Raw genomic sequence first — 14,861 nt, forward strand, 5'->3', positions numbered from 1 at the left:
CCACGGCAAATTTTTTTTTTTCATTATTTTTTTCCCCCAAGAAGAACCATAACAAAGATATATTTGAAATATTTCATTAGCTAGGCTAATGTTATAGCTCTCAGCTACGGTACATGTATGTAAAATGCGTTGCTGATTACAGCTACGTTACCCTATGTAATAATGGGACTTTTTTTCTCGTAGCAATAGTACGACTTACATCCCGTAGTGACTCAGTGTTGGCAACCCAAACTGTTGAAAGAGCCATATTTGAACCCCCCCCCCCCAAAAAACTGATATAGTATGTCTGGAGCAGCAAAAAATTAAAAGCCTTGCAGCCTTATACAGTAATTATCAATACTAGCTATATTAGCCTACTATAAAAATGACTAAGTTGGCTAGAAATACATAATTAGCCTTCATGATTAAATGTTTATTTTCCCTGCAGTGGATCCTATAGCGCACCACGTGACTACTCTGTTGTACGATGCCACCACAAGTTTAACTTCATTACAATATTAATGAATTGAAAGAATGTTTGTGTCATGTTTGTCCTCCTAGAAATCCTATTAAAACAAAAAATATATTTCCCTCCCCCATCTTTTTCCATTAAAAACAAAAAAACAAAAGCTCCTAAGCAGCGCTAAAGAGCCGCATGCGGCCCGAGAGCCGCGGGTTTCAGACCGCCGTCGTAGTCCTCCTTTTTCCTTTTTATTTGACGCTAATAAGTACTACATTACCACAACAATAACAGTCCTTCTGTCAACTGACCCATTTACAGGACTGGGGGAATTCTAATAGCCGTGTAAAGAGTTTTACTTGATTCGGTGAGAAGGTGAATAGTTTTTTCCCCGTTGTTCGTGAACTAAATTTCCACACAAACGCACATCGAGGTACCATTAACTTAGCAAGGAGAGGTATGAGAGTCATTTTTCGAGTGTCCCAGAGCTCGCGAAATTTGGGGGGGGGGGCGCATTTATCCAAGTTTCGTCAGCCGTAATTGTCTGAAGTTGGCGCGTCGGTGTTGTGCCGAAAAATAGCCACTACACGCGAAATGTCCCCCCTGACGGGAGCGCCCACACGTCACTCGTACAAACAGCCTTTTCTTACCAATCGATGGACACGGAAACGACGTTCTTGTACCGTGAATATGTATCATTTTACTCTGCTTGAACTAATAAATATTTTACTGTGACCAACGCTCTGAAAATAGAGCAAGGCTTTATTTTGGGCCCCGCCTCTTGCGCAAGTTCAATCAAAGTTTGCTTACCGTCCAAGACGGCCGTCCACCGCTCACTTTCGCCGAAAAGTCCGATCCAAACTATTGTAATGCCCCGGATATGGGGAAGAAGGAGAGAAGTCTGTATTTGCTTACCCACTTGATTGTGGTAACAATAATAAAGAAAAACAATAACAAAATAACAGCGGGCTGCTAAGACATGCGACCGCTATCTCTCGCTATCTCGCTCGTTCTCCCATTCTTGCTACTCGTTCCCCTTGCGTCTCTTAAATAAATAAATAAATAAATAAATAAATAAATAAAATACTACTCTAAAATGCTACTCTACTACCCGCGCGCGCGAGAGTGGAGTGGGCTACAGCTGTGTAATCGGCTGACTGACGCATCTGATTATTATCTTTTTTTTTTTCGGGGGGGGGGGGCAAACGAGACTGTGGCGGGCCCAAACGAGACTGTGGCGGGCTGCCACAGTCTCGTTCATTGGTGGGAAACACTGGGTAATATACACTTAATGACATATCAGGGTTTCCCCTACATATTAATTATTGTGGCGCACCGCCACACCAAAATAAAAGCCGCCACGTTTATACGCAATACTCTCGTACTTCTCCTTGCTGAAATAATTGGTACCTTAATGTGCGTTTGTGTGGAAATGGAGTTCACGAACAACAAGAAAAATTCCCCTTCTCATCGAAACTAGTAAATCTCTTTACACGGCAAATAAAATTTCCCCATACTCCTTGAAATGGATCCATTACAAGGGCGTAGGTTTGGTCTCAATATTGGTAGGGACGATATAACAGCATAACCTGCATGTACACTTTTTGCTAGGGACGGACATTACCGTAATAAGACCCAACAGATTGGGTGAACAGGGGTCAGGGCTACATTTCTCACCACCAATGTGAACCTAATTAATTGATAGGCTAAATAATCAATGCAGAAATAAATTTGTATTGACGTACCAACTTTCACACTGCAAATTTATTTAGAACATTTTAATACGATGATTTTTCTGAAATCTATTCGAATAATTTTCTTTGTCTTGTTTTGAGTGTTAAAGACTCCCGTAGTTAACAGATTAATGGTTCAGATTATTCAATTTACTTTAGGTAAATATTACCATTTTTTCTTATTAAGCCTTTACATCTAAAGGCTGGTCATTTTTCACCAAAATCAAGGGGGAAAATGCTTTCAAATAACGTTTGGAACAATATCACTTGTTGAATTAAGAACATTCCTGATGAAAAAAAAGCTTTTTTTTTTTTTTTTTTTTTTTTTTAAATAAGTGTGTTAAAAAATAGCTGTCTAAAAACAATCTTATTTTCAAGAAATCTGAGTAAAATTTACTTAAAGCACTGGCAGATAATTTCACTTATTTCTAGTAGATTGAAAACAAGAGAATTTAGTCATCTGCCAATCAAACGTGCGTTTGAGAGGAAAAAATGGTGTCAGTGTAAGTCTGAACACAATGAAAGTAATTCACTTAATACTGGTAGGGTCAATTCTATCCTTACAAAATATGTGAAGACAATCTAAATGACCTCTATAACTGAATTCATTATATAATGCAAAAAGGGTGCTTAAAATTTGATGGGGACAATTTGAGCATCCTAAAAAGTTCCTAGTGTTATGTCTAGAGATGCACGATAATATCGGTCGCCGATAATTATCGGCCGATAATGGCAATTATGACGTCACACAGATAATCCAGATAAAACGAAATTCAACCGATGATGCAATCCGATAATTATATACTTGATTTAGCCTCCAAATGTGTGCAATCAACAGTTTTGTCCAATTCTGCTAGTTTTAAGGAGGTGTTTTTGTAGTGTAGTAATGTGATATATGTTAGGAATGGCTTACTTTTAAAGGCATTGTTGTGCAACTTGAGTGTTTACTCTAATTGTTGCCAAAAGCTTACCATTATACAATGTCATTGCCATTGATTAGATGTTGGAATTTACTACTTGTTCACATTTGATGTGGAAAAAAATAGCACTAAATTACATTTTTGCACAGTAACATTTGATCTTTGTATACTTTAAAATTTTACGTACATATTTGAATAGAATTATCGGCGTGACATCATCGGTTATCAGGTGGAAGGGGCAGGAAATTATCGGTTATCGATATCGGTTGAAAAATGTATTATAATGCAGCACTAGTTATGTCCCTCACGTCCCTATGCAAACCTACGCCATTGGTCCATTAAGAGAAGTACTATTATTGTTGTATTAATGTGGTACATATTAAGTCCAAATAAAAGGAAAAAGAAGGACTACGAAATGTAAGTCATACTATTGCTACAAGAAAAACCAGTCATATTATTATGTAGGGTAATGTAACTGTAATCAGCTACGCATTTTACGTACATGAACCGTAGCTGAGAGCTACGACATTTGCCTGGCTCATGAAATATTTCAAATAGATCTTTGTTATGGTTCTTTTTGGGAAGCAAATGTGAAAAAAAAGTCATGATATGACACAATTTTGCAGTAGCACGACATGGTGAGGGGTTCAGATTCCGAAGCAGTTCGCCACCGTAGCTTCAAAAAATCCTAGGGGAAACACTGCATTTAGTAAGGGGCTTGGTGCATTTGGTATCATTGTAGATGAGCAGTCATTACATACTCTACCTTCATCCTTTACAAACTGCATATTTTTGATACACCTCAATGTCATTGTAACAGGCGTTGGATGGCCATAAATCCTCCGGGGACTCGGGATCTCGGAGAGATTCTTCTGCAGATGTTTTTGCTGATTCTTCTAAGGAAGGGTTGCTCAACTTTAGGCAATTTTGTACAGACAAAAATAAGGTATTCCTAATGCGTCGGGCTTTTCGTAGAAGGGGGGCACAATGTTGCCAAGGCAATCGGCGTTGGATTGGCTTTTCCAGTAATGTCCCATGTCTCCTCTCTGCAGCGTGTTAGTGGGGGGATGAAGTCATGGAAGCAGATGTATGCAGTTCTTCAAGGTCATACACTGACCCTTTTCAGGGACAGGAAAGATGCGCTCTCACATGTCACCACGCCACCTGACGAGGAGCCTCTACGAATCAGCATTAAGGCCTGCCTGATTGACATCTCCTATAGTGACACTCGTCGCAAGAATGTGCTCCGTCTCACCACCTCAGATTGCGAGTATTTGTTCCAGGCTGAAGGGAGAGAAGACATGTTGACCTGGATTAGAGTCATTCAGGAAAACAGTAATCCAGATGAAGAGGTGAGTTTGTGTTGCTGCTATGGATGAATTACACCTGACTCACCACTAGTCAAAATGAAGTTTGGGTTTTGCCTCAAACCCTAAATATGTTCTAAATTTTCATTTACATTTCCTCAGAATGCTACAGTTACAAGTCAGGATTTGATCAGTCGCAAGATCAAAGAATACAACCTGATGAGGTCTGCAGGCTACAATTATTGCTAATTAACTGCATATTGAGAATGATTCATTCAGTCATTTGGATGCTTTGCTTATCAGTGCGCCCAGCAGTAGATCCGAACCTTCGCCCAAAACTTCCCGCCAGTCTTTGAGCATCAAACAAGCCTTTTTGGGAGGGAAGACAGACAGTAAAAGCCACAGTCCTCATTCACCCAAATCAGATGAGCGGAGGGCATTGAGAGGTACATCAGAAGCAGTCATTAACGATGCTGTAACATCATTTGCTGGAGCTCATCGTAACTAGTACTCTACTTCCTATTTAGATGAGGCTAGTCCACCTAGGGATAGAGGCGCATGGAAAATTGGCATTCCAGGGATTATTAGAAAGCCATTTGAAAAGAAGACACCAGCTGGGGTTACGTTCGGCGTGCGGCTGGATGACTGTCCACCCGCACAGATCAACAGGGTGAGTCAGTGCTTCACACCTGCATAAAAGTCACACTAGCTGGGTGATTAATCAATTTAAGTATTATTTCACTGTCAGAACCGATTAACTCTTTCAATGCCACTGATGATGATACATGTCCAAATCATGGTGGCTCTTATCATCCTTCGGCTCTAAATTTATCAGGCATGAAAATCTCTCACCTTTCGGTGAAATTCGCCGTTTTGAAGTAAAAAAGGGTGACCCACTTGAATTGTCTAGATCCGAGGAGAAAATTTTTAAAGGGGGGGTTTGGGGGCTGGAGATTATTTTTATGCCGGACGCTTGGTATGCAAGCGGGGAAAGCGGCACAAAGCCAAAAAAAACAACAACAAAAAAGCGCACCAGAGTGGCCAAAACATTGACTTATTTCAACGAAACAAAGGGGGTACACTGTTGTGTCCTGTCTCTTCAATGCCAAGCATGGCTGCACGCCGGCCGTGAATGAACACCTTGGATAGACGACAGGAGACAATTACAAGCTGGCAGATTGTAAGTCCATCTAACTAACTAACGACATGTTTTATTGAATTTGCTAAGTCTGTTGCGATATGCAATGAGTCCATTTATCGCACGGTAAATAAAAATGAGGGCAGTAATTTTTACGGCTATGTTTTATTGCCACGTGAGTGTGTGCATACATTTGTGCGTGCGTGTACACATGCGTGTTGATGGCATATGAGACTTCAGTTGCTTTCACAGATGTTTATTGGTCATCAACACGCCATAGAATTAAAGCTCAGACGTACAAAATAAGGAAACACATTTATATTAAACACTGTAAAGCATTGCTACTTTGAGGCTAATTGGGAAAAAGACACAAACCTACTTTAGCCTGCTATAAAACATTGAGTCTTCTCCAAAACGCAAACTTGCGGGTTAAAAGATGACACTTCAAACATGAAAAATCGCTGGTAAACAGAATAGCTAAGAATAGCTTTAAAATGACACCCTTTATGAAAAATCTGATTGGCAATGATTATAATACTATTAATTCATGCTAAATATTTTTTTAAAGAATTGTTTTCTTCTTCTTTTCTTTGTTTTGAATCATGTTGGAAAGGTGAAGCCAGTGTTCTAAATCTGTTTACATTCCATTCTTTTGCACAAATTAATGCTATCAGCATTTGACCTCATTGTTTGTGATTTATTGTTGTTATTTACGTGTGTATTTGTACTTTAATAAATAGTTTAAATGTTCCAAAATGTTTTTGTGAATTAATAAGCGTCATCAAAAATTTCATTGCTGAATTGGGGGGAAAAAAAGGGGGGGGATTATTAGATTACTCGACTAATCATAAAAAAGGTCGGCTGATTAATCAGGAGAAAATTTGTTGTTTGGGACAGCCCTAGTTGTCCAGTGTAGCGGAACATATTTTTTCTCCTCACCCTTTTAACCCCTGACCCATGTTCATGCCTGATTTATAAATGGGTTTGTAACGAGTAGATGTCCAGTCCATTTGAACTGGGAAGGCTGGTAGAGAATTAACACTCGTTCATGGATTGGATGTCTATCGGTGTCAATGGCAACTATTTACAAAGCAAAATGGAAGAAAAATGCTACAGTTTAAATCAGTGTTTAGTACCATATGTCTTTACTACGGTCAAGGCCTTGTTTTGATTCTTACAGGGGTTGGACAAAATAATGGAAACACCTTAAAAAAATCAAAAACTAATTTAATATGGTGTAGGTCTGCCCTTTGCTGCAATTACTGCCTCAATTCTCCGAGAGATTGATTCATACGACTTGTGAATTGTTTCCAAAGGAATTTTAAGCTATTCTTCAGTTAGAATTAGAGGTGTGCAAAATTTCCGATTCTTAGATTATTCGCGATTCGGCCGTGGAAGATTCGAGAACGATTCACAAACATCCAAATTCCAATTATTGAAATATGCCAAGTAAAGCGGAAGTACAACACACTCAGCGCGCCGCGCGGTCTTCGGGACGGAACGGAGCGGGAGTAGCTAAACATTATGCTTCTCATTAACCGGCCCCTCGGGTAATGCCAACGCTCAACTCACGGCTCTAGCTCAACTCATGCCACGAGATAAAAAAACACAACAACATACCTGACTGCTGCCGAAAAGCTGCTACAAGTACAGCTAAGCTACATAATGTTACGGTAGATATCATTTATATAGGACTAGATGTATTATAGACTCGGTAGCGGTAGCAGCACATCTGCAAAAAGCTAGATGCGGGCGTTAGTAAATGACCGCCATCTTAAAGCAGTAAACTTCCCTGCAATGCTGTTGTAGCGAACCTTCCAAGCAAACCTAATTAACTTTTTATCTAAAATACTCCTAAATCGGTAAAATATTGACTTGAATCTATCTTTAAAATAGTTTTAAAACTTTCACATGTCAAAAGTAGACAAAAGGGAAATTATGGAATAACGGGAGCAATTTTAACAACTTTAACGGTTGATTCACAACATTAAATTAATTGAATGTAGTTTAAAGCTGCTGATACAGAATGGGGACTGGAGTTTTTTTATTTAATGTTATTTTTGTATATTTGTTTACTGCTATATGTTAACTTGATACTGAAATAGTAGTTTGGTTTAGCCTGAGAGTATTTTTGAACAATTTTGGAACTAATGTACAAAACTTTATTCCAAAAAAAAAAAAAAAGGAGGGGGGGTGCATCAATAATCGTTTTATAATCGAATCGGAGCCTCTGAATCGTAATCGTAATCGAATCGTTAGGTGCCCAAAGATTCCCAGCTCTAGTTAGAATACCCTCTAACTCTTTAAGATGATGGTGGAAATCGAAATGCTCAATAGTGTTGAGGTCTGGGGATTGTGCTGGCCATATGGATGCTCAACTTCATTAGAACGGTCCTCATGCCACTCTTTAAAAATTATGTTCATGATGCCAACATGTTAGGTGTTTCCATTATTTTATCCAGCCCCTGTTGCTTGACTTGACGAGATGAATGGTTTGTTTCCTAGTTTGTTCCCCTGATCGTGGAAGTGTGTTGTACTGTGGTGGAGGACAGAGGCCTGGAGTACACTGGGATCTACAGAGTTCCTGGAAACAACGCTGCCATTTCCAACATGCAGGAGGAACTCAACACGAAAGGCATTGCTGACATAGACATCCAAGAGGATGTAAGTGAAGTCCACTTTCTAGTTTAAATTTAAGTTTTTCTTTGTTCTTCAAATCTTTCACCTCTTTCCAGAAATGGAGGGATCTCAATGTCATCAGCAGCTTACTCAAGTCTTTTTTCCGAAAATTACCAGAACCCCTGTTTACAAATGGTGAGACTTCAAGTGACAAATACATTGCACAAAAAAGTTATTCTGTGGGAATCTTTTGTGTAAAACTGCGCGTCATCTAAGACTTTTCTGGATGTTCTCAACAGAGAAGTATGCTGACTTTATTGAAGCAAACAGAATAGAAGACTCTGTTGAGAGACTTAAGGAGCTAAAGAAGCTTGTAAGGAATCTTGGCACCAATCTGCACACCACTTTTTTCAAACATGATTGTTCTGGGAAGCTGTTGGAAGACTTTAACTCTCCTCTTCCCTTCAGATCCATGAACTGCCTGATCACCACTATGAAACTCTAAAATTTCTCTGCGCACACCTCAAAAAGGTTTCTGACAACTGTGAGAAAAACAAGGTGCGGCATGTAATATTACTGTCATCACACAGTATTTGTACTTGTACTTGGCATCCGCATTTCCTTTGGCAAGAAATCTCAGCCATCTCAATTTTGTCTGTTTAGATGGAACCTCGAAACCTGGCAATTGTGTTTGGGCCAACGCTGGTCCGAACCTCTGAGGACAACATGACAAATATGGTCAATCACATGCCAGACCAGTGCAAGATAGTTGAGAACCTAATTCAACAATATGACTGGTTCTTTACTGAAGATTGTGATGAAGATCCTGTTGTACGTAGACTTGATTTTTTTTTTTTTTTTAATTTTTAGTAGCTTCTAAATTTGGTGGCTTTAGGTTTGGCAATATGGCCCAAAAAATGCAATTTGATTTTTTTCAACCAAAATTAGAATTAGGTTTTTTCACCTTACTACTTTTTGTACAAAACAAGTTTAACTCTGGGTTCATTCGCCCCTCTTAGTCAAAAATGGATAGGACGTCAAGCGCCATCAATTGCATTAAAACATGAGCATTCACAGCCACTTTTCACAGTTTAAATAAATTGGACGTCTATCATTGTCACTGGCAGGCAGTGAGTTAAATACTACAACCCCTAGCAAAAAGTATGGAATCACCAGTCTCGGATGAGCACTCACTCAGACATTTTATTATGTAGAACAAACTGATAAAAAGCTTGAAAAAAAATAATGAATTTGTTCAAGAGTGCAACTCCTTGGCATTCAGAAACACTAAAAGAATTGAATAAAAAACATTGTGGTGGTCAGTAAATGTTACTTTTATAGAGCAAGTGCAGGGAAATAAATATAGAATCACTCCATTCTGAAGAAAAAAATATTGAATCAGTCCATTTTGAGTAGAAAATACAGACACACAGAGTCAATTTCCTTTCCTCAATTGGGCCCCTGCCTCAGATTAGATCTGCTCGTTAGTCAGCAGTTAAAAACGGTGCAGTTATCACACCGCGGAGGGTTGCTGGACCAAGTGGATTCACAAGAATCATGGCTCCAACAAGAGAGATGTCTCTTGAGACAAAGTAGAGGATTATCAAACTTCTAGAAGAAGGTAACGCTATACGTATGGTTGCCAAAGATGTGGGCTGTTCAAAGTCAGCCATATCAAAAATCTGGACCAAGTACAAACAGCATGGCAAGGTTGTTAAACTTAAGCGCACTGGTAGATTGAGGAACTCATCCCAACGTCATGACAAACAACCAAAGGCCATATGTCTTGAAAACAGAAGATGTACAACAAGACAAATGAAGAAGGAATGGGAGGAAGCTGGAGTCAAGGTATGTGACAGGACTGTGCAAAATCACCTAAAGGAAATGGGATTTTCATACAGGAAAACTAAAAGGAACCATCACTGACACTTAAACGGAAATAAAAAAAGACTGCAGTGGGCTGATGAGAGGCAATCATGGACTGTGAATGACTGGATGAAGGTTATTTTCAGTGATGAGTCAAGAATCTGCATTGGACAAGGTGATGATTCTTGATGCCAGTGAGATTTACAAAAATGCCTGAGGAAAACAAAATTCCCTCAATCCTTGATATGGGGCTGCATGTCAGTCGAAGGCACTAGGGAGATGGTTGCGGTTAAATCGTCAATAAATGCACAAGTTTACATTGAAATGTTAGACAACTTTCTTATCCCTTCAGTTGAAAATATGTTTGGGGATAAAAAAACAAACATTTTCCAAGATGACAATGCATCATGCCACAGAGGTAAAACTGTTAAAGCATTCCTTGGAGAAAGACTCATCCAGTCAATGTCATGGCCTGCAAATAGCCCAGATCTCAATCCTATTGAAAACCTGTAGTGGAAATTGAAAAAATGGTCCACAGCAAGGCTCTTACCTGCAAGGATTATCTGACAACTAAAATCAAAGGGAGTTGGCACCAAATTGATGAAGAGTACTGTTTATCACTCATCAAGTCCATGCCTCAGAAACTGCAAGCTGTCATAAAAGCCAGAGGTGGTGCAACTAAATACTAGAGATGTGTTTTGTTATTTCTTTGTTTCTTATGATTCCATATATTTTTCCTCAGAATGGAGTGGTTCTATGTTTATTTCCCTGCACTTGCTCTATAAAAGTAACATTTACTGACCACCATAATGTATTTTATTCATTTCTTTGCGTTTCTGAATGCTAAAGAGTTGCACTTTTGAACTAATTCATTATTTTTTTCAAGCTTTTTATCTGAGTTTGGTAAATGGGGATCGAAGTACATCAAAAGAGCAATTGGCTAACTTGCATAGCAAAAATCCACTAGCTGAAATGCTATAAAATGTTAACATTATTGTTTACAATGCTCTTAACAAATCGTTCAAACACATCTTCCCACAAAAAAACTGCAAAATATAGTTCTAAATTAAATAACGAATGCATAATCAAACATATTACCCCAGACAAAAACATACCTTATGTTGGTCTTAACGGGGAGCAGCTGGATCCAGCCATGTTAGATGAGTTATATCACATTGACTGTTGCCACTACCGGGCAATGTATCCACCTAAATCAATAAAACTAAATGCAAACACTTTCAAAACAAACTGTTACAACGCCACTCTAATTAAATGAATCCTCGAAGCAGCAAAATTTGATCAGAAGATTTTTTTTTTCGAACCGAGTTGCTCGTGTTGATCGTGACAGCACTAATGAGTCCACTCAAATACGCTCACGCCTCTCGCTTACACAATAAGTTGCCACAGCACACTTATGACCGGGCTGCAAGTTTAACGATGATTGACATATTTGTGCCTTTGATCATAGAGCTACCAAGCTTTTCTGGCAAGATCAAAACTGCGAACCTGTCAATCATTGTTAACTTTAAGTACCAAACGCCTGCTGCACTGGACAGTTTGGCTGCAATGCTTAGCAGGAGGGAGGGTGTGGCGCTGTACGAGCATGAAGCAGAAAAACATGAATATATTTTTTTAATTAAAAACTTGATCCAGATCCTCTGAGAAATAGCGAGATCGGCCCGATTTCCGATCATGGGATCAGATCGGGACATCCCTATGTAAAAGTAACCAAACTAAACTGCAATACCTCCGTCTTAAATATTTTCCTCTCCTTCTTTTACAAATACAAATTAATAACTTAAAGAAACCAAGTTTCTCATAGAATATGTTTGGCAAAAAAAAAAAACGTAATTAAAAGCCTCAAATTATTATTATTTTTAGTGTTTTTAATTCATCCGCATTAAAAAAATAAATAAATGAAAAAATTCATTAAAACTCGTTTATTGCTTAGACTTGGGTGTCAGCTTCATATTGATTTCCTCCTTGCAGACCACAGCTGAGCAGGAGAGCACAGTGCAGTCTCAGCCTGTGCCCAACATCGATCACCTGCTCTCCAATATCGGAAGGACGGCAGCATCGCCCGGTGAAGTCTCAGGTAAAGCCAAAGATATTGTGCACTTGCACAGTATATCACGTTCAAATATTTGTCCATGCCAACCAAGTTTGATTCCATTGCTATTCTACTGTTTTGAATGCACATATTTATAGATGTATTAAATAATAACTTCATGGCTGTTAGTTTTTGACATGCTTTGAGCTGAGAGTTTTTATTTGTGGTTTGAAGGTTTGGAAAATGTTGACTTTTTGTGGAATTGATTTTCCCCCAGCTCCCACCCCGGAATCTGTTTTGTTTTTCATTGTTATAGATGAAATTGTCCAAGTTGTTCTTTGTTCTTTTCTTTGCTTTTACTTTCTTTTTCTCCCACCCAAGCCATTTTTTCCTTTTCTTGTGCTTTACCTGTGTTGAGACGACTACTTTTCTTTCAGTTCTTTTCTTCCCTTCCTCCTCGTCTCACGTAGCTGGCATGTTCTCTCAGAACAAAAATCAAACTTAACAACAAACCGATGGAAGTTTTTTAACCCTCTTGTGTGCAGTGTGTTGTTTCTCTCCCCTATCCCTTGTCCAGCACTCACACATGACCCAATCTTAACACAGGCCAAGTGGGCGGCGTCTATCACTCGATGATGTCACTGATGGACTCTGTTTTGTCAGTGGTGGACAGCTGGGACTGTAGGAAGAAGGACGAGTGTTGTGCCCAGTGTAGCTGCCTAGTCTGCAGAAACCCGCAGCTCTTTTAAATTGAGGGCGAAAAGGAGGAAAAGAGATAAAAAAGAAAGAAAGAGAAGTCGATGTTTGTCATTTTCCTTGTGATGTGCACGTCTCACATTCAAAGCAATACCCTGCATTGAGGGGATACAGAACCATGTCGCCGTGCGTTCTCTCAAAAGCCCTTTTGCTGTCTCTTGTCTCTAAAGCTGATCGCAAGGACAAGTAGCATGGTATGGTCAACCTCAGGTTTTCTCCGGTCATGTGGCGTAATCTGTCATGATGTCTTTGGGTGCGGGGCCATAGCACTGGGACTGAGCTGGATACTTCCAGGCACACACGTATTTCAAACAAACAAACAAAAACACATATCGACATCAGTGTTGTTGTGAACAGGACTCCAAAGCATGAGGTCATTTTTATTTATTTATTTTTTTAACTTTCTCAGTCTTATTTCATTTTACTACTTCGGGAATAGGCAGACACGGGCTCATTCTTTGATATTCCCTAATCGCTTCAGTCTCTCCACCTCAACACTTGTCTGAAATGTAAATAGACCCTGGATTACACCCCAAGAACATTTGAATCGTAATCGAATCGTTAGGTGCCCGAATATTCCCACCTCTACTACATATTAACAATATTGGGCAAAATATTTTTTCAAGCAAGTGTGCAATGCTGCATATTTTGATCTGGTCCAAGTGATGATAGGGCTGGTATTATCAGTACAGACTGGTATTTACACTAAACATATACTATTTACCTGTGATATCTTACCTTTTATCGGGCTAGTGACTATCTTTGGTAATTTAAAAAAAAAAAAAAAAAAACGTCCTTATAAAGACCTGAGTCCACACATGTGGACATCACATTTTGGGTCATTAAGATCACATAATTAACATTTGTACATAAGTGTCGCTTACATGACCCAAAATGCAATGTCTACATATGGGTCACTACATATCAATTCTAATTTATTATATTTAGAATGTCCAAAGGGAGGTCTTAAAAACTTGCTTGCTTTGTTCTGTGGGAATCTTTGGTCTGAAAATACGGTACACTAACTGAAATTGTTACTCCTCTGTCATTACGGGTGGACTTATTGTTACCTCTAGGTTCTGAGTTGGCTAGTATTATTTGCATTTGTTGTAATTTTATGCTAGTAGGTAAAACATAAATAATATGATCGATTATTGCGATATTTTTTGGGGAAAATATACCGGCATAATAACCTATTGTGGCAGGCCTAGTCTAGACACACTTTGATATTGATATTGGTTCCAGTTGAACTTCATAGCTTACTTCCTGAATGTGCATTTCAAAGGTCTTTTCTGTGGTTTCGTGTATCTTCTCCTTGGAAACAGTCACTACAAAAGTCTTGTTTGTTGTATGCAAATGACATGATGCATGATAAAGGAAGCATATGAGAAGTAGTGTAGTTTGGACACAGATCTAATGTGAAGGCTTGCCAGCAACACGCACTCACTGCTCTGTTCAGCTCAGGACCCTCTCAAGTGTTTTGAGTCAGCGCGAGTGCATCACGCCGTCCTCTTTATGACGCCTTTTGAGTTTGGGGAACGAATGTCGACAGCCGGTTGGTGATGACACGTGATGCGCCGTGACTGACCTTTGTGTCCGTGATGTACCGTCGCTGCCTCCATCGTTACCCGAGCATGAACCGCTTGTGACAGTCTTTGTTTGAACAGCCAGGGGTTTCAGGTCCCCAATTTCTCTCTCGCTCTGTGTCTCATGCGCCATCTCAGGCTTGGTTTCCTGCTGCCACGTGTCCACAAACAGCTTCCGTAGTCGTGGTTACTTGTCCTCGTCAACTGTGCCATCCTGCTTCCATCCAGCTGCTCTCCGTAAAGCTCATGTCTGTCAAAGATATTAGCAAGCCATCAATCTGCTCCATTTTTCCTCCTTCTACTCTTTACCTGATTGACTTGCTTTCACATGGCCGTTGTTGGCACACTGCTAATGATTCTTTTCTTGTTGATACAGATTCAGCATGTAGTGACTCCTCCAAATCAAAGGTGATGTTCTTTTTGTTTTCCTCCACCCAAGTTGTTTAT

General features: G+C 39.4%; 1 protein-coding gene across 5 annotated transcripts in view; it reads left to right on the forward strand.

Annotated features, from left to right (window-relative positions):
- Positions 1 to 14,861, forward strand: part of arhgap21b (Rho GTPase activating protein 21b) — a 73,208-nt gene that overhangs the window by 55,401 nt on the left and 2,946 nt on the right. For all 5 annotated transcript variants that reach the window (XM_057857731.1, XM_057857732.1, XM_057857733.1 and 2 more), the window contains 12 exons: positions 3,913 to 4,038; positions 4,145 to 4,444; positions 4,562 to 4,623; positions 4,703 to 4,845; positions 4,927 to 5,069; positions 8,043 to 8,201; positions 8,273 to 8,351; positions 8,456 to 8,529; positions 8,625 to 8,714; positions 8,820 to 8,987; positions 12,012 to 12,117; positions 14,791 to 14,822. In XM_057857731.1, coding sequence (XP_057713714.1) covers positions 3,913 to 4,038; positions 4,145 to 4,444; positions 4,562 to 4,623; positions 4,703 to 4,845; positions 4,927 to 5,069; positions 8,043 to 8,201; positions 8,273 to 8,351; positions 8,456 to 8,529; positions 8,625 to 8,714; positions 8,820 to 8,987; positions 12,012 to 12,117; positions 14,791 to 14,822 — 1,482 coding nt within the window. The remainder of the gene's footprint in view (positions 1 to 3,912; positions 4,039 to 4,144; positions 4,445 to 4,561; positions 4,624 to 4,702; positions 4,846 to 4,926; positions 5,070 to 8,042; positions 8,202 to 8,272; positions 8,352 to 8,455; positions 8,530 to 8,624; positions 8,715 to 8,819; positions 8,988 to 12,011; positions 12,118 to 14,790; positions 14,823 to 14,861) is intronic.

This window comes from Corythoichthys intestinalis, chromosome 14 (assembly GCF_030265065.1).
Source record: "Corythoichthys intestinalis isolate RoL2023-P3 chromosome 14, ASM3026506v1, whole genome shotgun sequence".
In the NCBI taxonomy this organism is placed as follows: domain Eukaryota; kingdom Metazoa; phylum Chordata; class Actinopteri; order Syngnathiformes; family Syngnathidae; genus Corythoichthys; species Corythoichthys intestinalis.